The sequence below is a fragment of the Xiphophorus hellerii genome, chromosome 4 (assembly GCF_003331165.1).
Source record: "Xiphophorus hellerii strain 12219 chromosome 4, Xiphophorus_hellerii-4.1, whole genome shotgun sequence".
Lineage (NCBI taxonomy): Eukaryota > Metazoa > Chordata > Actinopteri > Cyprinodontiformes > Poeciliidae > Xiphophorus > Xiphophorus hellerii.
Window position 1 is genome coordinate 9,837,780 of NC_045675.1, and position 26,315 is coordinate 9,864,094.

The 26,315-nt window shown below is 36.2% G+C and overlaps 1 protein-coding gene across 1 annotated transcript; it reads left to right on the forward strand.

Moving 5' to 3' along the window:
- The first annotated feature begins 1,034 nt into the window (after positions 1 to 1,034).
- Positions 1,035 to 18,809, forward strand: LOC116718708 (semaphorin-7A). Its single transcript, XM_032560909.1, has 14 exons — positions 1,035 to 1,350; positions 3,519 to 3,652; positions 3,735 to 3,773; positions 3,855 to 3,947; positions 4,182 to 4,266; positions 4,537 to 4,644; positions 5,400 to 5,542; positions 5,643 to 5,821; positions 6,334 to 6,436; positions 7,621 to 7,801; positions 9,980 to 10,095; positions 10,264 to 10,409; positions 12,986 to 13,068; positions 17,028 to 18,809. Exons 1-14 carry the CDS (start codon positions 1,266 to 1,268, stop codon positions 17,369 to 17,371), a joined length of 1,839 nt encoding a protein of 612 aa, XP_032416800.1. The 5' UTR covers positions 1,035 to 1,265; the 3' UTR covers positions 17,372 to 18,809.
- Positions 18,810 to 26,315: the final 7,506 nt, after the last annotated feature.

Consider the following 26,315-nt stretch of genomic DNA (forward strand, 5'->3'; position numbering starts at 1 on the left):
AGAGTTGTGGAGACGTTTATAATAGGTAATCTTCTAAAACTGAAACTATTGATTAATTTCCCAAAATTTAGAACATTTAACAAAGAGCTGCTTCTGCATCATCTAAAAACAGAAAAATTATGGCACAACTGTAAACAAGATATGTTTGTCCACCTAAACTTACTGGCTGGCCAAGGAGATCAGTTATCAGATAGGGATTAAAGAGGCCCAAGCTAACTCTGGAAGAGCTGCAGAGATTCACAGCTCAGGTGGAAATATCTGTCAACTGGACAACTACTATTTGTGTGCTCCACAAATCTGGCCTTTAATTGAGGCCATTTTTTAAAAAGTGTAATAAGTAAAGCCACATAGGAAACACAATAAATGGGAAAAAGAGAAACCAAAAATAAACTTTTTAGTCTATATGCAAAACATTGTGTAGAGACAAACTGACACTGCATATCACTCTAGGCACCATCCACAAGGATGAGATGGTTTACTTGGCAGCAGGACAATGACATCTTATTACCACAGGTACAGTAAAAGGCTTTAGATCAAATCATACTCGTGTCAGGATGGCCAAGTCAAAGTCTAGATCTAAATTCATCTTTGAGCTGAAACACAATTTATTTATTTTTTATTAATCAAGGGTATGACGAATACTTACAAATAGGAACAAGATGTTTAATTCTATTTTTTTCTGCATTCAAGTTCATTAGTTCATTGGCCTCAATGTTTAGAAGTTTATATCTCACTAGACTGAAGTTTGTTCCCCCAATTAATTATCTCAGTGAATCCTTTTATGTTCCAATTTGGAGGTAGTACCTCTAAAAATAAACACATCAGTTTAGGCTCAAAATAGTTACATTGTGCAGTGGTTTAAAGCATAAAACAGACTGAGATGAATGTTTCCTTCCAACCAAGGGATAAGTAGAATCTGTTTGCTAAACTTCCAATTGCCACCAGATGGCAGAAATTGAACAAGGTTTTAATACAGGGAAGTGTCTCTTCCTCAATTAAACTGACTGTACAGCAAACTTTACAGTTTGTATGTCCTTGAAAGGATCTTAAAGATTACTTTCATTGTAAATGACCACAGTTTAGTAAGAAAATAAATAAATGTAGTTGAACTGATAGTGGTTTTGTTTTGAAAAATCTTCAGTAAACCAACTCTCATCTTATTGGAGCTTAGTTTAGTTGTGTATTTTTGACAACCCCTCCCACCTCAGTTAGTACGAATGTGACCGACGGACGGACTGTTTATTGACTTAATTGCTTTGACAAAAATGTTCACTTTACTGCTACTACTTTTCGCTTATTCTATAAACGAAGCGGACTTACATTCACCGAGGATGATGTTCAAATACAAAGGTAAGACATATTTCTATTTCTGTTTTTTTTTTTAATCCCGTAAATGGACTAAGTTTATCTACTCATATCAGCCGTTCACACGAGAGCAGGATGTTCACTGCAGTCAGAAAGATACGAACTATAAAAACATTGCAATTGACAGGAGGAAGCTGGAATCGATCTCATAACTTTAGGACTTGAAGACTACTCTTCCTACTGAGCCTGCTGTAAAGAAAGACAAATGATATACATTTTAAAATCCAATATAAAATCGTACTGTTTTTATATTTTACTGTTTTTACACTGTTTTTATAATGGTGGCATCATATTGCAATATATACGTTTAGTCTACAGCTGCAATATTTTTTGTAGCTGTAGACTACAGCTTATTATGTTAATAATTGCATGTAGATGGGTGGAGGTGCAGCACACACCCTAATCACCGTTAAATGTACCGTATCATGCAAACTGTTTTTTCAGTCCGGTCCCAGAAGATAGTTTTGAACTTAATCCCCTGTGTTCAAGCACAAAGACTTTAATCTTGAGTTTGTCTTTGTGCCTTGCGAGTGCGTAGATCTTCTCAGTTAAATGTTGTTCTACTCTGAAATACTAAATTAAGATATGAGGGTAGTTGTCGGTCTTGAGTTTAACAAATAAAATGTTTATATTATAAATTCAGGACCTGCTTATAAGTGAATATGGAGGAGCATTTAGATGTGTTTATGCATATTCTAGTGGGACATGGTGTGATAGACAAACACAAAATAGTGCATAACAGTAATGTGTAGGGAAAACCATGGTTTGTCTATGCACAAAATAAAATTCATTAAATATAATGTGCAAGTAATCACCATTCTGCTACATCAGAAGCAGAACAGAAATTATAGCTGTGCCAACCAGCCTTGCCCATCTGAACACAGTCATGTCTGCCCATTTTTCTTTGAAAATGAGCTCAAGCTCAATAAGATTGGAAAAGAATTTCAAATAATCTTGGTGGAAGGTGAACAACCGCGTCAGTCAGAATTATTTTGCCACCTTAACAGGATTTCTGCCTTCTGTGAAGCTTCTTCCAAATTTCCATCAACTTTCACCGGCTTGCCTCGCTACTTACAAAAAGCATCCACACAGCATGATGCTGCCATCACCATGTTTCATCATAGTGATGGTGTGTGCAGGCTGGTGTGGATATTTCCACCAAAACATAATCGGTGAACGTGAAGTGAACATCATAGAAGCAGATAATGTTTGTGTTAATATTGTTGGTAATTTAGTGAAAATAAAATGTGTCATATGTTTAATAACCAGTGGTTGTGGTATGATCACATGGTTTCTGGTGAAAGATGATTTCCCATAATAGCTTTTAAGGTATTATGGGAAATCATCTTTCACCAGAAACCATGTGATCATACCACAACCACTGGTTATTAAACATATGACACATTTTTTTACACATAATACCTTAAAAGCTGGGCTGCACAGTGGCACAGTTGGTAGCACTGTTGCCTTGCAGCAAGAAGGTCCTGGGTTCGATTCCCAGCCGGGGTCTTTCTGCATGGAGTTTGCATGTTCTCCCTGTGCATGCGTGGGTTCTCTCCGGGTTCTCCGGCTTCCTCCCACAGTCCAAAAACATGACTATTAGGTTAATTGGTCTCTAAATTCTCCCTAGGTGTGAGTGTGTGTGTGTGTGTATGATTGTTTGTCCTGTATGTCTCTGTGTTGCCCTGCGACAGACTGGCGACCTGTCCAGGGTGTACCCCGCCTCTCGCCCGGAACGTAGCTGGAGATAGGCACCAGCAACCCTCCCGACCCCATTAGGGACAAAGGGTGAACAGAAAATGGATGGACCTTAAAAGCTTAGTCACGTACACCTATCTATAATGTGCAACAACAAATGTGATGATGATGTATGTGTGAATATATCAGATATAAACTGTATGATCAGAGGGAGGAATCATCAGCAGATCTGAGCAATTAGGTAGCTGCTTTATTATAAAAATCTTTACATTCTTAACAGATGTTCTTCATATTCATTCCACATTAAAAGCTTGGTGTATGATTAGTTTAATAACTCCTTGTTTAATTTTGTAACATGTTTTGATCAAACAGGAAAATACAACAGCAGATCACTTTGGCTGCAGATGTTGATATACAGCAAGGCTGATATTTTCTCAACTTGTCCTTATTTGCAGACGCTCCAGTTAAAAGGTTTCCATTGCATGAACAAAATTTGCCAGTTCAGATTCTCTTGGGAAAATGGCCGGCTGATGTTACATCTGTTGAAAAGACCAACCTGACTTTCTACAACTTTAATGACACTGGGGAGGTAGTTATTACATTTACATCTGAATAAAACTGAGAAACTTAAACTGTTCCAGATTAATTTAGAAGCATATTGTCCTTCACAGGATCCTAAAGACATGAAGATCCAGTGGAAGGATTACAATGTGAGCATCACAGAAGTTAATCTATTCCGGTTCAGGTTCCGGTTCCAAAGTTATAAAGAAAAATTTTCATTTGTCATCTAGGACTGGAAAATTGCAATGGTACATCAGAGGGAAGAAGGAAAGCCGCTGTTTGTTTGTGTGACCAAAGGCAAGACGACAGACTGCTGTGACCTGGTAGGAAACTGCAGAAGTGTTAACAAGAATAGTTTTGCAGAGCAAGTTGTGTTGTATTTCACATTATGATAAGAAGACAATAGCTCAGCCTATTATAAAACAATTTCATCAAGACAAATAAAAAAAGGAAATGTTCCTGTTTTTTGTTTCAAATTACTGGGTGGATGCGAGAATATTTATTGTTAAATCACATCGTGTTGCAAGATTGATTTCTTATTCCTCTTTTTTTTACAGGATTCATCAGGGTCACTCACATGTGGTAAAATCGACTATATTAAGGAATTTAACATTAAGGAAAACGAAAAATCTGCTCTTGATGGTGAGTTTATTTTTACAATCTTTTTTGTTTCGCTCAGCTGCTTTTTGCTTTATGTGTTTTCACATCCTGTCAGATTTAAATTCTCACAAGTACATTTACTCTCCTCATCCTTATAGAAGCTGTATTTCTTCAATGTCTGTACTATTACTTGATTCTTTCAGCTTGGGTCTAATGGTATTCTCTTTCGCTGTGCTTCTACTCTATATAGTATTTGTCAGATGGTACATCTAATTTGAATCTGACCTATAATATGCGCCTGTTCTGTTTCAGAAACTGATGCAATAAAAGATCTCTATCTTACATCCTCTGGAGCTCACGAGAATGTTGGCATCCACAAGTTTGGAAGTAAATTAGTGAGACCGGCCAATCATGAGAATGGTATTTACACACAGTACAAAACTTTTTTTTTAGCCCTTTAACATTACATATTTTTCAACATTACATCTGCAACATTAGTAAATATACAGAGTATATATGGTGTTTAATTTTATCTCAGTATGAATCCAACTGTTTAATGAAGGCCTGTTGGAGAACATTAGTAAAAAAAAAAAGAGTATCAAGAGGATGAAGGAAAACAGCAGGCGATGTGGAGAAAGTTAAAGTAGGGATAGGTCTCTGCAGAAGATTTGACACTGGGGCATATGTTCATCCGCCAGCAAAACAATGATCCTAAACCTACAACCAGTCCTGGAATTATTTAGATCAAATCATATTCATGTGTTGGAATGGTCCAGTCAAAGTTCTAACCTAAATTCAATTGTGAATCAGTTGGGGAGATGCTCATCATGTAATCTGAATTGAGATAATCTAATTTTCACACAAGAATGGGAACAATATTCAGCCTGTAGATGTGCAAATCTATTAGAGTTCTTAAGAAGATGCCCCACATCTGCTCACCTGAGCTTATAAAGGTGCTGTGACATCAACAAGATGGCTTCCAGCACTATGAATGCTGGGAGATGCAGTCTGATCTGTTCGCTTTGGAAAATGGGTTCCAACATCACAATTATGATTGATGTTTTATGTTGGGCAGTCACATAAAATCCCATTAAAACACACTCAATTTGGTGACTGATTAACAATTTTTGTTTTATTTAATCAAAGTCTACATTCTTTTATGTTTCTGTCTGTAGAGCAGTACTATTTGGGATTGGTTCTGAGCAAAAGAGAAGACGAGCCATTGCAGAACAAAGTTTATTCTTTCTATAAGCAGAAAAACAAAGACACAAGCCCAGGCACTAACATGTGGCTCCCCTTTGTCAGCCAAGTTTGCATGGTAAGATACTCAGAATGAGAAAATGTGATCAGATTCACTGCTTACGCTAACCAAAATCTGGATCGGGATGATTGATAATTCATCTGGTGGCTGTTTCCAGGCTGATATGGGGGGTCCGAAGAACAAGCTGCAGTTTAGTTGGACGTCTCTGAAGAATGCAAGGCTCTATTGTGGTAACCCTGACAACAAACAACATTTCTCTGAGCTGGTCGATGTGGCTACTGTACATTCAGACCATTGGCAGGACACCAGAGTTTATGCACTGTTCAGAAATGAATGGTAAGATGTCAATGTGCAAGAAAAGTCACATTGAAAAATGAAACTTTCTTATTGTTATATTAACTGAAATCAAAGCTATGTAAAACGTTACATGAAATTTAAGTTGTTCACATTTTGACATGAACTTAAATTAAATACTGTGCTGTTAGTAAAGGTTGTGAACTTCCTTTAGTGTTTCTCTGGCACTATTTTAAAAAGTAGCACTTGTGGTATAACCAGAATGACTTGTCAGCTGTTATTTGCATGATAAACATTTGCAAGAATCATGTGCAGTCATGAACAAACACACATTGTGCAGAACAAAATGTGCAATATAAATTCTGAGCTAAAGTAAGAGGAATACTCTGTATGATCTCTGTGCGTTGTTTTTTGAAAACTGTCAACATTTGTGCAGTTGACTTTTCACAGTTCCTTACCCACTTTCAGGTCTGCAATTTTTTTTAACCCAAGAGCAGCTTCTAATTGCAACTGTGTCTCTGTGAAACTCTGCTGACTGTCATTTCTTTATGCAGGGGCATGAGTGCTGTGTGCATCTACACAATAGGAGACATTGAAAAAGTTTTCAGCGGATCTCCCTTTATTGATTCAAACCAGAACGATGAGGACAGGAAAAAGGTATACAAGTGAAACTAATTTGTAATAGGAAACCCTCCATCCACTGTGCATCCATATCTCAAGGACTCAGAATAATGTCCAAAGTTTATTTATTTTGATAATTAAATTCAATTGCTCCATTACATATAGAGTAATTTATTTTAAGTGTTTATTTATGTCTAAAAATGTTTAAAAAGCATTTTTAATACTAAAATAGTGTCTTATGTCCTACAAGATCACAGAGAAAACCGCTGACTTGACACTTGTCCAGCAGACGGTCACTGACACCCTCTTTAAGTAGGATAAGCTACAGATGGTCATTGCTCAAGAAGCTGGTCTTTCAGGTTGTTGTTGCCACACATATTGACAGACAAGGAAAACATGTTAGAAAATGTGCACCAGCAACAGGAATAACTGCAGACCCGAGAGGATTGAAAAAGGAAGCATGTTTTAAGTGTTTGAGGGAAACTCTTAAGGTATGAACTGCAGCTAGAGCCCCTCCTTCAAAAACCACCACATAGTTGTATCTAGGACATCAGCTACATATCAGTTCAGGACATCAGTTTCTTGCTTGAAACTGATGTTGTTAGTTGAGTTAACTCAACTATCAAACCAGAGACAATATCAGCAGGATCTGATACTGACTAAGCAGAAAAAGGAACTGACTATTTCTCAGGTCTAAAGTTGACTTTTCAGATGAAAGCAAACTTTGCATTTCGTTCCATTTTATGAAGTCCCAAGTCAGCGCAACAATCTTCCAGTAAATCTTAGAGGACTCCATGCATCCTGTTTTAGTTGGGTTTTGTAATGTTCAAATTTTCTGGCATGCTTAATTTTGGGTTTTTATTAGCTAAAACCCATCATTATCAAAATTACCACAATAAATGACAGAATTACATCACTCTGTGTAACAAATGAAGTAAATAGTTTATGATATTGTTACTTACTGAGATACACCTTTATTCTCTAGAAATATTCCATGTTTGCATTATATTTGAGTTGCAATTACTTCAAGTTACAAATGAAACTGAGACTATTTCCTTTCCTGTAACACCTTCTCAGTACAAGTTATTGTATTTTGAATTCTAAATCAGTCTATCTGTATCTGTGGAAACAAAAAGCTTACCAGCACCTCAGGGAGTCACCTCTTAATTAGCAACAAGTCGATACAGGCTTTTTCTAATCTATAAACTTTGTGCCTTCAGTGTGTTCTTGACAGCACCAAGATTAATACTGAAATCCTGAGGAGAGTCGAAAAGGTTTCAGAGATGAAGGAGTGGGTGAAGCCCAAGTTGGCCCCAGTTCTCTTCAACCATCACAACTACACCCGAATCTTTGTTGATGCTTCCCCAGGAAATCAACACACAGTTATGTTTCTCTCTCTAAGTGAGTACAAGTTCCCTAAACTAGTTATGAAATGAGCTGAAGTTTTCAAGCAACCTTAAGAACATTCAGATAAATAAGTTTTTAAGTTCAAAAAGTAAAGATGAGTCAAGCCATTATATAGTTGGGCTGAGCTGAATGAATTATGACCTATGGAAGTTTAAGCTGGGCTTGTGGTGCGACTAAATGATGACTAAGTGGGCGACTTGCTGTATCAGTTGATCTAATTTCACAGAATTGATTAATTTCAGCTTAGTAGAACATTTTTTCTTACATCTTGGAAGTTTTCTGCCTACTGGTACAACTCTCTCTGTTTAGTTCAAGATTTACGGTCATGCCTTGAAAGCTTAAATATAACTTGTATTGTGTTAGCAAGTATATATTTTTCCTCTTCCCCTTGTTGCTCACACATCAGTTTTTTAAAACAGTGGAGAAACTTGTGCTTCTGAGATGATCTAATATAGGACCTAAAGGTAATTCAATACGTATTACTAACTCTCTCAGGGATTAGTATCATTTGATTTTACCATAGGAGAAATCATTACATTCCCTACTGATTCATTTATATAAAAAAACAGCCAGTCTCTTATTCCCATGGTGATTTCATCATAATGGGGAAGGAAAGAGTGTCGTCAAAAAGTCCGGTAAAACACATTGCATGTGACTGAGATAAATAAACACGTGCTCCCCTACCAATGCAAGAACTTATGGACAAATACATTTGCTACATTCCTTGTCAGGAGGGACTATTGGTGACTCCTCTAGAAAACCCATCTAGAAAGTCTTTAAATGTTTTGCCTGTTTTGCCACTTAAAGCTTCAGCTCTGTCTGAAGCTGTCTTAAGAGTTTCCCATGATCCTCATGAGGTCACTACTTTGAATATGTTATGATCAGCAGAGGGAAGAGGATTCTCAAGTAAGATGTTTGGGCGAATGGCAGTGAAGTTGTGCTGAACAATCCAAAGCATGATGCTTCCACGTCTGGGCTTGATTGTGCAGATGGTGTTACTCTCTGCTAAACTCAGAGAGCCAAGGCGATATAAAACAAAATTGATTTTGGTCTCTTCCGACCATGGCATTTTGTATCAAACCTTTTCTTAGTTATTTATACAGTATGTTCACCTGCAAACTTGATGGATTTGTATTAGAGGTGGGCATTTTTTTGTGTTGTTTATAATTTATTGTGATCAATATGTTGTCATGAAAAGAATTTTCATTTATTGTTGTTACAATAAATTCAGTACAGCAAAGCATTAAAATGATTAATTGGCTGATAGTCAGACAGACTGACAGACAGATTGTGAGCTTAAGGGTTATAAAACTGTCATGCGAGGGGTTCAAGTACTCAGTTATTTTTAGTAACATACAAATCAATTTGTTTTATGTAATTTTGGTTTTATGAATTTTTTGGTTAATATTCTTACTTTATGTTGGCATTAAATAATTATTAAAAATGCCAACTGGTTCTTTTGTGACAAGGATCTAACATGTATTTGCCTCACAGTGTATGTTTTCTTTGGGCTCTGTTATCAGATTATTCAAAAATACACATTTAAATATATCATTGATGTGTAACTTCCTGGCAGTCAAATATATGCAGTGAAAATTTTGGCATCATTGTGAAGTTGACCAATGATGGCTTCTGAATCACCACAATAAGTAAAAATAGCTTTACTGGGTATTAACACAAGATTATTCTATTCTTAGCAGAGAATCTTACATTTGTATTTCCAGCTAATAAGAACACAATATTTTAAGCTCAAATATTACGTCATACCAATGAAAAAGAAAACCATAAATGTGAATAAATGTAAAGTATGTTTACAAACTGCTAAAGGCTATTTTCATAAATGTACTTTTAATCTGATTAATGAGCCCAATTGACTGTATAATAATTTATTTTGTCCAGTTTCTTCTATTACTAATGCCTACCAATAGGTTGTTCTTCAAGACATGCACATCACTTTGGTTGCCTTAGGTTATTTTATAAATTACAAAATAATTGATTTGATGTAGCTGTGGGTTTACCTATGATTGTTTCCCAATTTCTTGTCTGGGAAGTGTTGCAGAACATTGAAGTCAAAAGTTAAGATTCATTTGCACCCTTAGGGGACAAAAGACTTCTGGGTGTGAAGGCAGGTGTGTGTCATCATCTTCTCTTTGTCTTGTGCCCTTTAACCAGGTAATGGTGCTATTCACAAGGCATTACAAATGGAAAGTCTTTCGTTCATCATCGCTGAGTATCAACCTTTTAACTACTCAGCCCACATCTTCAACCTCATCCTTAACCCCTCCACTGTGAGTAACAAGTGAACACCCACACAACTATTCCACCCACACAAAAGTATGAGTTAGTGTTTGGAATGATTTTATTATTTTATTATTACAGGCTTGAAAGAATGATGAAAAAAAGTGTTTTAAAATAGTTGTTTTTATAATGAAAATGTGTGTGAACCTTTGTTACAGAAAAAGCTGTACGTGAACTCACAAACTGAGCTGGTCCAAATTGACGTGGGAAACTGTGGCCAGTATGGAAACAACTGTCAGGAGTGTGTTCTGTCCAGAGATCCATACTGTGGCTGGAAAAAGAAACAATGCACCTCTGAGACCAGGTAAGACCTCAAGGCTTCATTCGACCACCAATCTCTGTCTTTTGGAGTAAAAATAATCCAAGACAGAGGCTTATCAACACCTCACAGACTCTCTACCAGAACAATAAAACCACTTAATAAACTTTAACTATGTTTGTTACCTAAAAACAAAAGTATTTTTCCAAATATTAACTTGACAACATTACCACAGTTATCATCTGGTTGACCCATTTTTTTTTTTTTAAAGGAATAGGTCAGATCGAATGCTTGAGGATTATGTATACATGTGTGCTATCAAGGGTTTGAATCCTATTATTTTGTGTATTTTATCCTTAATTCAAACTTGCATGAGTTATTCTATTTGATTTTCTGTAAAAGAAAAAAATGACTATAAGAAATGAAGTCAACTCCAGGATTTGAAGGTGCTGAACACCAAACACGTTTTCTAACTAGCAGTTAGCATTTCTTCCACTTTCTCAGTGTCCATTGCTACAAAGCGTTGCTTGTATAATGACTAAACCTTGTGAGACATATCCGTGGTGATGAAAGACACAACAGTGTAGATTTCCACAGATCTGTCCAAGCCTGCAGAGTTATCACTGGATGTTAATTTTGCAATTGGACCAAAAAAAGCTGCTCCTACTGAAGGAAGCTCACGTCCTTTGTAGAGCAGTTGTTTGACACTGCATAATATTTCAATATCAGTGTTGATTATATAAATATATAAAAATCATTCAGCAGCATTTCGTTTCATGGTGCATACACGCATAACAAGTAGGTGATTCTGATGACATTTTATGTTTCTTATCTAACCAGTTGTAACAATTGTCTTTTTGTGAACCACTTTGCTACTTAATTCTGCACCAATGCTGAAGCTTATTGGTCAGAATGCAGTGTAGCAGAAAATGTTACAGTTTATCTTAGCTTTGTTTGCACACCGCTTTGAATTCTGACCAGAACTTAGCAGTAACGATGATAAAATCAGGTGCACATCTTGCTTCTCTTTCTCCTGGCTGTAATACGTCATGGCATTTCCTTACATTCTCACTTTCTGCATGTTTCTGCAAACTGTAGGGAGTGGAAATATTTTATAGGGATCTGTGAACTATCTGTGGAAGAACTGAAAACGATTCACCGCTTTATACTAAATCAAGGGTGCACATTGGTTATTGTGGTTTACCTAAGTTTCAAAAAATGACTAACACGGAATTGGGTAGGTTTTACAAACCGTTCAGCAAAATTTTGTTTCACAGTGCAGCACCTTTGAGGGGAAAACTCACTACTTGACACTTCTCCCCCGCCTAACTATTCCCATGGAGGTGTGAGTTGAGGTAGTGAAAGTGTCGTTTTATATCAAGATAAAATTACAAACTTTTTTATAGGACTGTATTAATTTCAGTTATTTATAAAACAGAGATTAACTTTAAATGTAATTACAAGATTCTGTAGAAGACGGGTCCATTAATGATTAAATAAATAATGGAATCCAACTATGTCTAAAATCAGTTCAGATAAATCCGGTCCATCCCAAAGTGATAGAATTAAAATAATAACCTATATAAATACTAATCAGTATGTGTCTGAGTATGTGAACCTGACACAAAGTCATCCAATTAAGTCAAATACTGTTAATCTAAGGTGACCCTGCTAACTGGATAGAGTAAATGACTTTCCAGTCTTTGTTACGACTATAACAAACTGTAACAACAAATTGTAAGCCTAAATCCAACAAAATCTTTGTTCAACTCTTTATCAAAGGAGTTTTTATTACATGAATTTAATTCCTGACATATTACTACTGGAAACTTTTTTTCCCTATCATGTGGTAGTTTGGAGTTACCAAAGTTATCATGTGGTACCAAACTGCCACATGATAAGGTTGTTTGTGTCTGCATATGAGTTAGTTAGTTAGTTAGTTAGTTAGTTAGTTAGTTAGTTAGTTAGTTAGTTAGTTAGTTGGTTAGTTAGTTAGTTGGTTAGTTAGTTAGTTAGTTGGTTAGTGAGTCTACAGTTGAAAAGATGCAACAGACATTTGCTTACTCTTTGAACAGCTTAGTGAAAACTGAACTGAACTGAAGGTGCTGCAGTGTTGCAGGGGTGCACATAAGGGGAAATGTAGTCATTTCCGACCTTTTGTTCTATTTTACATGAGACCCTCTGAAACCGCACAACAGCATCTACATTCACAGTATGTAGTGTGACAGGTTGCAAGCTCTGGATAGGAGAGCCAAGGGGGAGAGGTGTTAGATTATTGAGTTATAAAACTGTATTCACAGCCTTGAGTTAGTTTACAGCCACTGACTGTGTCTGTGTGCTCAAGGAAGGGCTGACAAAGGGTGATTAACAGAAGACAGTATGGGAAACTCTTTGGAGATTTTGAATTAATATGAGTTACACCACATTTAATTCCTCTTTTGGGATCAATAAAGTATGTTTGAATAGAGTTTGAATTACAGGACATTATAGTGCCTCATAATCAGCAGTGCCTTTTTGTAGCGCAATAGCTGACAGGTGTGCAGTTAAGATACAATTTGCATTTTTAAAGATGGCAAGCACTTCCGGTAGCATGACTAACTGACATTCCTTCTGTTTTGCAGTGGTGCACTTCATGATGTGGTCCACAGGAACCACAGCATTTGCTTAGAAGACCAAGCATCATCACTTCCCCGCATAGCTAAAGGTACTGACATATTTATGAGTGCACTTGCCTGTTTTATTGTAAGTCAAGACTGTCAAGTGTACATGTATAAAGAAACAGGACTTTGCTTTGGGCTCAAGGAGACCAAGTTAACTACCATTAACATCAATGCATTCAAAGTATGTTTATTGTTTTAAAATGTAAAAAACTAAGGAGCTTTTCAGAAATATGCCTGCTTGTGTTTTACATTCAGAAAACAGTAATTTTACCTTTTATAGCAAGATCTAACCAAATGCTCTTTAACCAATAAACAAAAGCAAGCCAAAATGAAATTAACATGACGTTAAGTCATGCAGGGTTTTCTCATGTTTGTTTGTTTTTCTCATGATGTGACCAGCCAGCTTGTGACTTCTGTATTTTTTTGGCTGGTGTGTCATTTGACTTATCAGCAGCTTCCTCCACTTGTTGATTATGTTAAGCTTCAACTGAACCAGTTATTAAGTTGTAAAGGTTTTATACTGTATGACTTTGCATGATATTGCCCTGCTGATAGTTTGATCACATACTGTACAGTTCATGGATACCTGCAGACAGGGACCCTTTTGTATAAATTAGTGCATCAACATGGAGGCGATTCACCATTATTCCTAATCCACAGCAGTTTGTTATTGGTATACATCTTGCATGTCTACTTGTAGATATAAATAATCCATCTTGCTATCCATTGAATGAACTTTAGCATATTTTTTTCTTTATTTAGCTCTCATAACTACCAACTCAGTCAGTCTGCTCTGTGCAGTTAGCTGTGCAACACCTCCTTTATAATAAGCTGTCCACCAACCTCCATATAGACTCTAAGGCCGTCCTTATCGCCATCAGACACTGAAAGAAAAACCTTTTTAGCATGGAGCCAAAAATAAATGTTTACTTACCTGGAGGAAGAAAGGCTGCTGTGAATGTGTACTGAGTCATTCTTCAACTTTCCTGAAGAATGAGGATGGAAGTAGCTCATGAGTAAGTAGTATAAACCTCCCAGTCAGTATGGGCAGGAGGGCTTGTTATCAGAGAGATGCACTGCTGGGTTATCTACAGTGTGATCATAGGAATTTACTGGACAGCTTGCTTGAGTCATTTACCCGGCTGGACAGTTTCCTCTGAAACAAACTAGGTGAAAACAAATCTAATACACAGCAAATTAGATGAAGTTTATGTCAGTTATGGTTTTGACTTTAACCAGTGCTAGACTTCCCTTATAAGTCTGTTCACTATTTAAAGCAGTTTCCTCCAAATTGTCTTTAACAAAATGACTACTGTTTTTGTTTTTGTAAATACTGTTATTTTGTGTTAACTATTATCTTTGGATTTGTCACATTTCTGTTACTATGCAAATAGACATCTTGTTCTCCTGTGGAAAAAAATTAGAAGTGCAACAAATATTTGGCCTCCATTTAGACTACAACTATTCTGGTGTCTTATACAAACTTCTCTGTCCTGAGTAAGATTACTTTATCTCACATCATCTAACTGCTTTATGGTGCTAAGAGAGCTTCCTGTGTGAAGAGCTGTCCACCAACTATAATGGCCGATTTCAGCATCCAGAAAAATGCCCTCCATCTGGCTTTTGTTTGACCAACTTACATATGTCCAAATATTTGGATTAGCTCTGCCTTTTGTTCTAGTTAAACCGGTGTTGTCTTTACCAAACACAACAGATCCAATGAAAATGTTTTATTAAGTTTCTCATCAGTATGCGGTCCCTGGTTTTATGTTGCTCTTACTTAGATCCTGTTCCTTCTTGTTCCACATTTTGATTTATTTCAGTTGTTCTGGTTTCTGCTAAGTCTTTTTCTAAGTCTGTTAAGTCTGTTTCTGGTTTCTGCTAAGTCTTAGATCCTGTTCCTTCTTGTTCCACATTTTGATTTATTTCAGTTGTTTCTGGTTTCTGCTAAGTCTTTTTGGGTTTCCTTTTCATTTTTCAAAGAACTTTGGTTCCCACAGCCTGAAAACTGTCCTCTATTTTGGTTTTGCAGCTCCTTAATATTTTGAGGTTTTATGATGTTTTACCAAAGGTTCATCTAAACTACTTAGAATATTCTCAAAGGTTTTTGACAGGAGGGTAGGCTACAACAGCTCATTGCTGAAAAGCTGGGTGTTAAGAAAAATACTGTAGTCAAGCATGTTACTGGAAAGTTTAATGCAAGAAAAACATGTGGGAGCAAAAAGTTCACAAGCAACAGTGATAACTGTGGCATAAAGAAGCTTGTGCATGGATCAAACTGATCAAATTGTGAAGAGGATTTGATCAGCTAAGATAGTTTTGCTTAGTAGATTCTCTTTTCAAAGTAAAGCACTGTTTTTTTCATTTGGAAATCAAAGTCCCAGAGTTGGAAGGAAGCAGTTGGGAAATTAACAAACACATGTTTAAACTAAAGGTGGTGGTAACATAAGAAAGGAAGATCAATGTCAAAATAAAGCAGACAAAATAGTTAACCAGAACATAGAGAAACAAAGGAAATATGAGAAAGAACTCTAAGTACAAAAAGGAACTCTTTTTTTTTTTTTTACTGTAATAGGTGGCTCTGTGCACAGACAGATCACGCCCTGAGTGCTTATCGGTATAGCACACTTCATATCTGGTAAAAAGCCCAATCTTTAGTGGCCTAATTTCCCAGTAAAAATGTAGCCACAGTCTTCTCAGAATTACTTTACGTATGCTAGGTTACAATTATGATCTAAAGAGAAATTATATTTTAATCATGAAAAACAAAAAAAGTCTTCTGACTGCATCAAAGACAGTTTATCTGTATAAACTTTACAGAAAGTAGCATCAATCTGTAGAAGACAGGAAATGAAATTGTGGGTTTTGATTTCCTTTAGAAATAAAAATATAAATGTATAGCTTTTATTTGTACGTACTGCTTTGTAGAACCACATTTTACTACAACTGCAGCTGTGAGTCCTTTACCTCCACCAGCTTTGCTCATCTACAGACTGAAATGTTCTACTTTTTTTCTTTTTAAAGTAAGCTCTTTCAGAGTGAATGAAAAATATCTCTCTGAGCACCAATTTTCAGACATTATCACACATCTCTAGTTAGATTTAGATCTAAGCACATATGTATGTTTTAATTTCAACCATACTTTTGTGATTCCGGCTGCATGTGTAGGTTATGTTCTACTAGTGGAATTGTAAAACTCTTCTCCAGTCTCCAACAACTTTTCTTCCACTATTGCCTCATACTTAGCCCCAATTATCTTCTCATGACCGAGGACTAGCTAGTAATGATTGATGTAGTGAAGGCATGAGAACTAGATAAGCAAGAGACTAATTGAAACAAAAATAATGTTATTTAAATAAAACATGACAAACACAAACAGAAAATAACCTAGAGAAAAAAAACCCCCATCAGTTATGACATCAGGACAACTATAATCCACAAACAAAGAAGCAAAAAAAGTATGAATAGCAGAAACCTGTGGAGCATAAAATCCCATGACAAACACCACCCACTTCACACCCAGACATCATGACACAGAACGATGCTGCCACCACCATATTTCACAGCGGATGTTCATCAACACCAAATTTTTTTCTTGTCTTAGCAGAGCAACTGCTTACACATATCTGGTGTCCTATAAAAAAAAACCTCTACAATCTATACTTTAATATTTATTTTATTAAAGTATTCTTTGATACACTTTTCATCTTCTTATTTGGAAAAAAGTATCAACTATGCCTAATTTTTAGTTCACTTCACAATTATGTGCTACTTTGAGATTGTGTACCAATAAAATTCCAGTTAAGTTTCTTATAAGTTTATCGTTGCAATGTGACAAAACACCTGACTGAGTAAAATTATTTTGTCCTTCCTGTTCTGAAGGAGAATATTAGATCACAAACGGGGTTGTGATCCAAGTTAAATAACAAATTAATCAAGGACACATTTTACAAACAAAGATGCAAAAATTCGGAACTTATGTTTTTTTTTGTTTTTTTTTCAGGCACCGTAAGACACGTCGACAACTCAGTGAAAAGGATCACAGTTCCCTCTGACTCCAGTTACTTCCTGCGATGTCCAGTGTCATCCCATCATGCCCAGTATACTTGGAAAACTCCTGAGGGCTCCAGTTCCTGTAACCCTCAGGAACTGAAAGACGACCAGTGTCTTCTGCTGATCGACAGCATGACTCTCAATCATCAGGGAGTGTATAAATGTGAGTCTGAGGAAATGGGCTATCAAAAAGTCCTGGCAGAGTATGAGCTGAGACTTTCATCTGCAGGCCGGACATTTGGTCCAACTGTCTGGATCTTTGTTGCGGTTGTCTTCAAAAGTGTCTGGTTTTAGTTTTGAGCCTTTAAGCAAATATATTAATAGCAGCAAATTAAACCTTGAACAAGACTCAGCAGAGCTTGAGGTCGGTGTCGTCAAACAGACTCACCAAAGTGAAAATATTTTGGCAAAAAAGAAGAAAAATAGTCATGGTGAAAGAATGTAAAACAGACTCAAAGGTCACTTTAGCAGCAGCAGTGTTCTCATGTTTAGATGTTCTTTACATTATTTACTAGAGGACATTTATTTCAAGATGGTCATTATTGATGTAATAGTGCTAAAATGCACTTAGCAGTTGTTCTAACCTGTCAAAGGACTTCCTTTTCAGGAAGTTTATACTAGGAAGTCCAAGTATGGACTTCCTGAAAAGGAAATAAGAAGTCCATACTTCCTTTTTTGTACCAAAAAAGGAAGTATGGTACATCCATTTGCCACAAACGCAGTCTGAAATGTTGAAAAAATTTTTTATTAATTTACATTTACCTGCAACCTAACATCACCAATGTGTCTTAGTTTCCTTTTGATGGCAGACATGATAAACTCTGATTGGGGTGATTATGAGACAGAAGTGTAAACTTGCATTATGAATTAAGACAAATTTAGTGACATGCTACAGCAGCAGAACCAGGCAGGTGCAGAGAGGCCCAACGTTATAGTTCTCCTGAGTAAATCTGATGAGGATCCAGTCATTTGGCTACAAGGAACTGCCCAACACACACTTCCTATTCCTCACACAACTGCACAAGAATTAGAGTGAGTGTGGTTCCACAGACCTAGCTGCATATTAGGCCTAACATGCACTTACACGTACAGCTGCCAGATTCAGCTGTATGTGTCTGTAGTCTGTAGTTCAGTCATACTGAGCTGCTCTTTTACATATTTTGTTAGTAGGAAAATGTAAATTGCTTTGCAAATCTACTCCTAGCCATAAGGAATTTTGAAATTGTGCCAAATGGAAATGTTGAAGCGATATTAATATTTTTGCAAAGTGTGTTTATTTCAGTTGGTGGGTTTTTTAAATATATTATGCTATTTTTTGGAATAAGACATATTTACAGTCTGAGTGCTGTCATCAAGAGATGATGCTTTTGTCTGTATGAGAGATATGATGCAGAACTTTGGGGAGACATGCAAGCAGCTTGTCTTTCATCAGTCATGTAAACAAGGTCGGGTTTCTTTTTTGCATCATTGGTGCCTGGCACAAAACAAGATGTTTATTGTTTAAAGAAGTAGAACAAGCTTGAGTGGTTGGAAATATGGTTGCATCAATATACCAATTCAATACAGAAAAATATTGCTGAATTGATTTACACCAATAGCTTCATGAGCGTAGTCAAAAATGCAAAACCAACGCAACTTTCATTAGTTCAGCCAGTGCAACTTGAAGTGAAACAGCGAATGTAAAATAAATAACGAAGAAGATGAAACTGATTACTTCGGTCAAACATAAAAATAAGCAACAACAACCCTTCTTTCAAATGATTCAGAAAGTGCAATTAAGTATTTTAAATATAAACTAAAATAAATAATAAAGCATGATGTTGCTCAAAGCACAAAAGCATAGAATTAGACTGAATAGATCTGCCAGATGGGATTGGGTACATTGTGACCTAAACTCAATCTAGATTTTTTTCCCCTCAATATCAAGACCAATATTTATATTAATATCGGATCGGTTAATCTCCAATTGGAAAGTGTTTGTTGAATTTAAAATTTACATTTACCAGATCTCAGTCTGTCTACGTGGATAGCTATTTCTCTTTTTGGACAGTTTTTCAAAAAAACTTTCTTATTGATCAAAGTAATTAAATATGGCTGAATACACAGTAGCACCTTGCAGAATTAGAATACCACTAAAGTGTATTTTGTTCAGAAATTCAATTCACAAAGAGAAACACATATAGTTCTATTAAATATGCAAAGTGATTTATTCAAACTGTTGATTGTGATGATTGAGGCCGTCATAAGATTTCTTGGAAAATGGGGCGTGCTGTGGGCCGCGGACGTCGGGGGTTCGACTCCCGGTCCCGGCGACCTTTGCCGCATGTCTTTCCCCCTCTCCTCGCCCTCTTTCCTGTCTGCCTACTGTCGCAAAAAAAATTAAAAATACAAGCCACTAGCGCCGCAAAAACTCTTCGGAGAAAAAAAAAAAAAAAGATTTCTTTGAAAATAAGAACTTATTTCAGTTTTCAAATCACTTTGACTGCAAGTGACAATCATCAGAATCAACTTCTAGATATGCTTAGTTAATGTTTATAATGAGCTTACGCTGTAGAATTTACTTCAATAACTGTCAATGATATTCTAATTTAATGAGCTGCATGTGTAGTTATGATGCATTGAGTTCTTCTGTCACTCTCATTTTGTTTGTTAATATTAATTTGTGTGTCTCAGTTTTGCTATGCATTGTTAAAAAGGCAGCCTGGGTGCGAGCAGGAGTTTAAAAACATGATTTAAAGCAGGTGACTGCCATAATAAATTATTAGTATCAGTATCAGTCAGTCACTTTGTGGTAAAGACGAAGTCCGTTTGGAAAACCTTAATCAAATACAATGCTCCAAACATTGGTTTCTCCCAGGATTTTACTGTGAAAATCAACACCTGGGTTGGACCGTCCGACAGCAGAAACATTGATTGTAGTCAAAAGTCAGCATTTCAGTATTAAAAATCCATTTTTGTGTTTTATAGGTGGGTTTCGTTAGTTTTATAATAACCTCATTTGTAGTCTGTAGTCAGTCATCACAAACCCAGCATTAAAATGATCATTAATATTAAGTGTCTTTCAGTTACTTTTTTACAGTGCTTAAACATATTTCCAAATAATTGTGTAAAGTTTTATCAGAAATCAACTGGAAAAGTATTTAGACATGTTGGAAATATGTTCCTGCTTGAAAATACAGCACAGTGGCACCTAAACATTATAAAGGTATACATAAATGGACCAAAGCACAAAAATACAGTGCTTTTACAATTACATCTGTGATGGAAAAATTACATTAAGGTCACATCTACTAGTCAGTTATATGTTATATGAATGATTGTGAACTCTCACCAAAAGAACTATTTGGGTTACATGTAGAAGGTTGGAAGTTGTTTTCTACAGCTGCATCAGAACCAGACCTTCTTTTTTGTTTTTTAGAACCAAATGTTAAATCTGGGATATGTAACTTTTATAAAGCATATGGTTGTTGTTTTTTAAACATATTTATTAAAACCGTCACTATGTTGGGACAGTATGACAGATAATGGTTGAAAATTTTGATTTCTTCTTTCTCTTACTACATAAATACACAGCTCTGTCAGAAACAACCAATTAGAACCAGGGGGCGGGGCTTAGTGCTATCAATCACTGTCATGTACACTCTGCTCACACCTTCCCCCTTGCTCTCTGTCATGCTAAAGCTTTTCCATGTCAGCAGAACCTTCTACAAATGCTCAGCCTAATTAGCATGGCCACCAGTGATGACATATAAAAGATTTTCTTGGAGTGATAAGTTGCTTCCTCACCAGTTGCAAATTGAGTATCACATACACGTGCATGATTGGCAGACCTTCCTCCTCACTCTGATTGGTTGTTTTTGACCGGGAGCTGTGCATTTTGTCAGACAGCAACAGTAGCACTGGGAGAAGGTGGAGGGGCTCAATCTTTTCACAGATTACTTGTTTCATATTGTACAAATATGTAAAAGTTTGGCAAATGTTAAATACCCCATCATCAAGAGAAATTATCTGTGATAGCATGTAGTGTTATTATTTCACAAACAAATATGTTTATGTCGTGCGCGATAGATAAATATAGGGACGCATATGCACTTACGCTGGAACTACCTCATTTGCCATGACCTTTGAATTTTACCACATTGAGCCATTCTGTGTTATTGAAGGATTTTTTCTAGAAAACTGAGAAAAACATCCTTTCTGAAATGTTGTTTATAAATATATTTTTCATGTATAGTGTAACATATACATGAACACATATACATTTGTGTTCTTCAAACACAAATGTATATGTGTTCTTCAAACAATGTTGCAATTGTTCTTCAAACATTGTTCTTCAAACAATGTTGCAATTGTTCTTCAAACATTGTTCTTCAAACAATGTTGCAATTGTTCTTCAAACAATGTTGCAATTGTTCTTCAAACATTGTTCTTCAAACAATGTTGCAATTGTTCTTCAAACAATGTTGCAATTTTATTAGTCTTTTTTATAAAGAGGTGGTTGAATTTTTTAGTGTTGGAATGCAAAAAAGTTTATTCTTTTATAAAGCCAAAAAAGAAAAAAAAAACATATTTTTAATATCTCAATCATTTCTTGTGATATTCTCTTTTCTTCTACCATTTGACGAGTAATAAGGGCGACTGAAAGAATTTAATAAAGCTTTTCTTCATTGTTAAATCATTACTGTGTTGATAATTGTTTATGAATCCTGCTTAAAATATTTTCTTAATAAACAATCTTCACAGTTTGCTGTTCTGAGTTGAATCGCCTCTGTAATACATAAGAGAAGCAAAGGTGGCAGAAATATCCCAAAAAGTTGCAGCTCAATTTGCATTGAAAGACAGGTGGCTCTACAAAATATTGACTCTGGGTGGCTGAATATAAATGTAGGCAACATTTTTCAGATTTCTGAATCAAATTTTTGTTTTTAAATATGGCCATTACTTAAAACATTTTAGTGTACTAATACAAAACTCAATTGCATTAAATAATAGAAGTACTGCATGCAGGTACAGAATACAGGTGCATTCCCTATTAGTTCAGGTATTTCCTGCAATGAATGGTGTTGACTTGTACATCTGGCACAGCCTTCAAGGCTACCCAAATTGAAAACAACAGAGAACAATTGTTTTTCTTCTGATTGCCAAAACATCCCATGTGGCTCCCCTGTCAGAGTTTGTTTGTTTAAAGGGCCTGAATTTCCAAAAAATTACAACCGAATCATTGTTTAAAAAAGAATGCTTGTGCCAAGACTGAAGTGACAAAAAAAAAAAAACTAAAAACAAAACAATAGATGAGTTCCATTTTAGGTGAAGTGATCTGGATTTCTTCTGAAATGGACAAAGGAGGTTTTTCCTGTTATAATTACATGCTTCTCATTTCTCTTTAAAGTGTTACTGTCGTCTTGTTCTTATTAATGATACGAGACACAGTGGTCTGTGTTTACTATACAATAGACCAACATTTTGAAACATCTGTCCCTTTGTTATTTTTCATATGAAACTGCACAGCATACGGGACTAAGTCTTGATCACAATTCAATTCAGTTCAGTTTATTTATATAGCGCCGATTCACAACAAATGTCACCTCAAGGCACTTTACAAAACACATCCAATTTATATACAGATATAGATTATATATTCAGATTAGATTTACATTATGTCCTCTTATGGATAACCCCAGATTTAACAAGGGTGTACTTTCTTTTTCCCATGACTCTATATTCTGTGTGACACCCGATTACAAAAAAATGGATATGTAGCTTTAGCTGAAATTGATTTACAGCAAGTGTAAATAATCTATAAAAAAGAAACAAGTCTAATGATTTCAGAAGAAATGAAACAGACACACAAAATTACGATATAAAGTAAAACTTTATCATGACATACAAGTTTAAAGCCCTGAGAACCATATCTTTATATTAACTAATATGAACAAAACTGAATGTGTGAAAACCACTTTGGAAAAGTGCTCCTCTTAAATACAATCAGCACAAACCAGTTTTTACAAGCATTCTTGTGTTTTGTTCCATTTTTTGTTTGCATTAATCAAAGAGAAAACTATAATAATCAGTAATATTATTGTCATGTCCATAATAATAATTATAACAGTACAAAAATATGCACAAACCCCACAGTTGAATTAATATACGGAGCATTGTACAAGCCAAAACAACATAAAATTGATAAATGAGGTATTTGATAACCACTTGCATATGCACCTGTTTAACACAGATCAGGCCAGTCCTTAAACATTCGAAAAGTGTATTTTATTCCAAAATCAAGAGACCTAAAGGTTCCTCAAACTTCCAACTTCACAGCTTCCTGAGTGACGAGACGTCGCCTTGCAGTTAGTGACGACAGAAAGTTTGAAATAAAACATAAAGCAAGTCAAAATTGAAGAAGCAAAATGACCAGAGCTTTCGTCAGTACTCGTCGCTCGATGCAGCTTCGTACTGTTGAATGACAAACACGTCACACACAGCCAGGAAGCCTTAATTAAACCCACTGGAGAATGGAAAATTGACTAACCAACCCTCAACATTTCCCACTCTCAGATCAGACCTCAAGCAGCACAGACAGGACTGTGGTTGTGCCAGGCAGCTGCCAGTAAGCCGGAACTGTGCCAGCCTCAAGAAAAGTTTCAAGCTGACTCAATTGTCAACAAGCTGACCATCATTTTAGGAATTAGCAGATAGAACATTGGCCCCATCTGCAGGCTCTTTAATGTTACTACAATAATGTTCACTGATAATAATATACTAAACCTGCTTCCACACACTCCCACACACAAACACAGAAACATACAAAGGCAGTGAGGCTACTCTACCAAACAACCATTACAAACCAAAAGCTAAGTAAATGAAATTGACAGTTTGGACTTAACAAAAATGTTTCAGTTAAGCGGTTTAGATGATTTAGCTAAACAATTTCAGCCAAGACAAATAAAACAATACAAATAAATATCAAAACTCATCTGGTAACAGTATGAATGGTGGAAAATATCTATCCAAACGGCAGGTCATAAACCCCCCTGCATGAAACCTGCACTGACCAGATCTCACCAGCAACTACATTAAGGCAGCATCTATGATTCCCTCCTTTATGAGTTTGTTTTTGACCAAATAAAATGAACAGCATGGCCAAAAACTGCAAAATCTCACGTTTAGTGGCTAAGATACAGTCAAGCATCAAGTCTGAGCCTCACATTCAACACAGGAGAAGCTGGAAAATCTATTTTTAAATCTTATTGATGTAATGTTTTATAAAAAAATAACTTGAAGGAAAACATATCTTATGCCATCTGTGTCTGAAGGACCAGGAAGTGTGTTTGGTTGGAAGGAACTGAAACTGTGGGGCAATGCCTGAGCTTGCAGGCAGGTGGTTTGTTCAGTGCCCCCAAAAATATCTGATTATATAAGCTCAACGTGACATGAGATCTGGCTTTTCTTCTGTGTAACACTTTAATCTCTCCTACACAGCCAGCGTATGACCATCCTTTCATGTTACACGTTCAGATTCGATTTAATCTAGTTTAAATCGTGAGCAGGAAGTGAAGACGTGTCATAATATGTTGAGAAAGAAAGGACTTGCACCTCATCTGACATTAGTTTTCACAAATATTTCAAAGATTAGGTTGTACGAGGTTAGGTGGGATTTTGTTTTGCAGTTCAACAGACTGTCGGATCTGTTTTTCGAACCACCTCAGCACGTGCAACCAGGATTGTATGAGGATGACCAGCTGGACTAGTCTTTGGTATCTAGCTGTGCAATAACCAGAAAATTAATGTGTTCTAACACTGGTCACATGATTGTACACATGCATTTCATTTCAAAACGGCCAAGAAAGAATTAACTGCAATTCGTCTGTTCGCAATCAAATCTCACAATCCTGCAAATCTGTACAACAGTTAGGAACGAAGATTTCTGTTCCTCTTCCCTGACAAAAAAAAAAATGCATATATCACTTCCCTTAGACGAAATCCCTCCACCCCGCCCCTTCCACCCCAAATCCCACCCACTGGGAAAAAATAGCAGGAAAAAAGAATGCATGAAACAGGGTCTATGAGTAAATACAGCAGAAAGAAAGCAAACCCCTCCCAACTCTTTTTTTTTTCTCCCCAAAACCCACCCGCAGTGTGTCAGTACATCCATCTCAGTTTCAGTTCAGGCAGGATTTGGCTTCACAGCCGAGGTATGTAGTGTCGCTCTCGCTTTCAGAGAGTCTAATGAGGTATTTTCTTTTCTTTTTTTTTTTTTTGAAACAGTCACGTAGTCTTGTGCATTCTTCACGAATGAATCTTCTTTAAATTATCAGTGATTCCTTGCGGTTGTCACTTTGCTTCCTGAGAGAGACGCCCTCCAGAAGAGAGAGGCCAGTGTGAGGTCTGGGAACTACTTACTGATGAAGACGCCGTCCTACTGGACATTCAGGTGGAAGGATGCAAACTAAAATACAGGGTGGGGGTGACAAAATGGGTCCGTGTAGCTGGGTTTGAAATGCCACAGTAGGTCTGATTAGAGACAGGGACTCAGGGTCTACTGGGCTTGTTGGTGGACAAGAGCTGCTGTTCCCCCCCAAACTTTGTGCGTTAAGTCGTTAAAAAACAGGCCTGTGAGCAACTGAACTAAAAGTGCATCTCAACAGATAGAAGTATATTCAAAAAGTTAATTTATTTCAGCGCCTCAATTCAAAAAAGTTAAAATTATATTATGTAGATTTCTTACATAAAGAATCAATATATTTCAAGTATTTACTTCTGTTAGTTTTGATGGTTGTGATTAATGGCCAGGGATGAAACCCAAAACTTCAGTTTCTCAGATAATTAGAACGTTAAATAAAATCTATTAATATAGCTTTTAGTGCAGAAATTTAATGTTATTGTATCATAATAATGGGTAAGACTACTTACAGCACAGTTACTGACAGGCTCGCATTGTGAAAACACAAAATCTTACCAATTATTTTTGGTCAAGTTTCTAGTGTAAATATCTTAGTACATGTGGAATAAAACAAAGCAAACTTAAAAGTAACTTTTCATCAAGACACATGGCTTGTTTTAAGTAAATAATTCCTTAATACTGATAATAAATTATTAGTACCACATGCAGATTATTTCACTTATAACAAGGGAAAAGTGTCTCATTATAAGTGAAATAATCTTCCAGGGAAAACAAGACTTTTATATGAATATAAAAGCATTAGAAACTAGACCAATAATAAAAGGTTTTGTGTTTTTG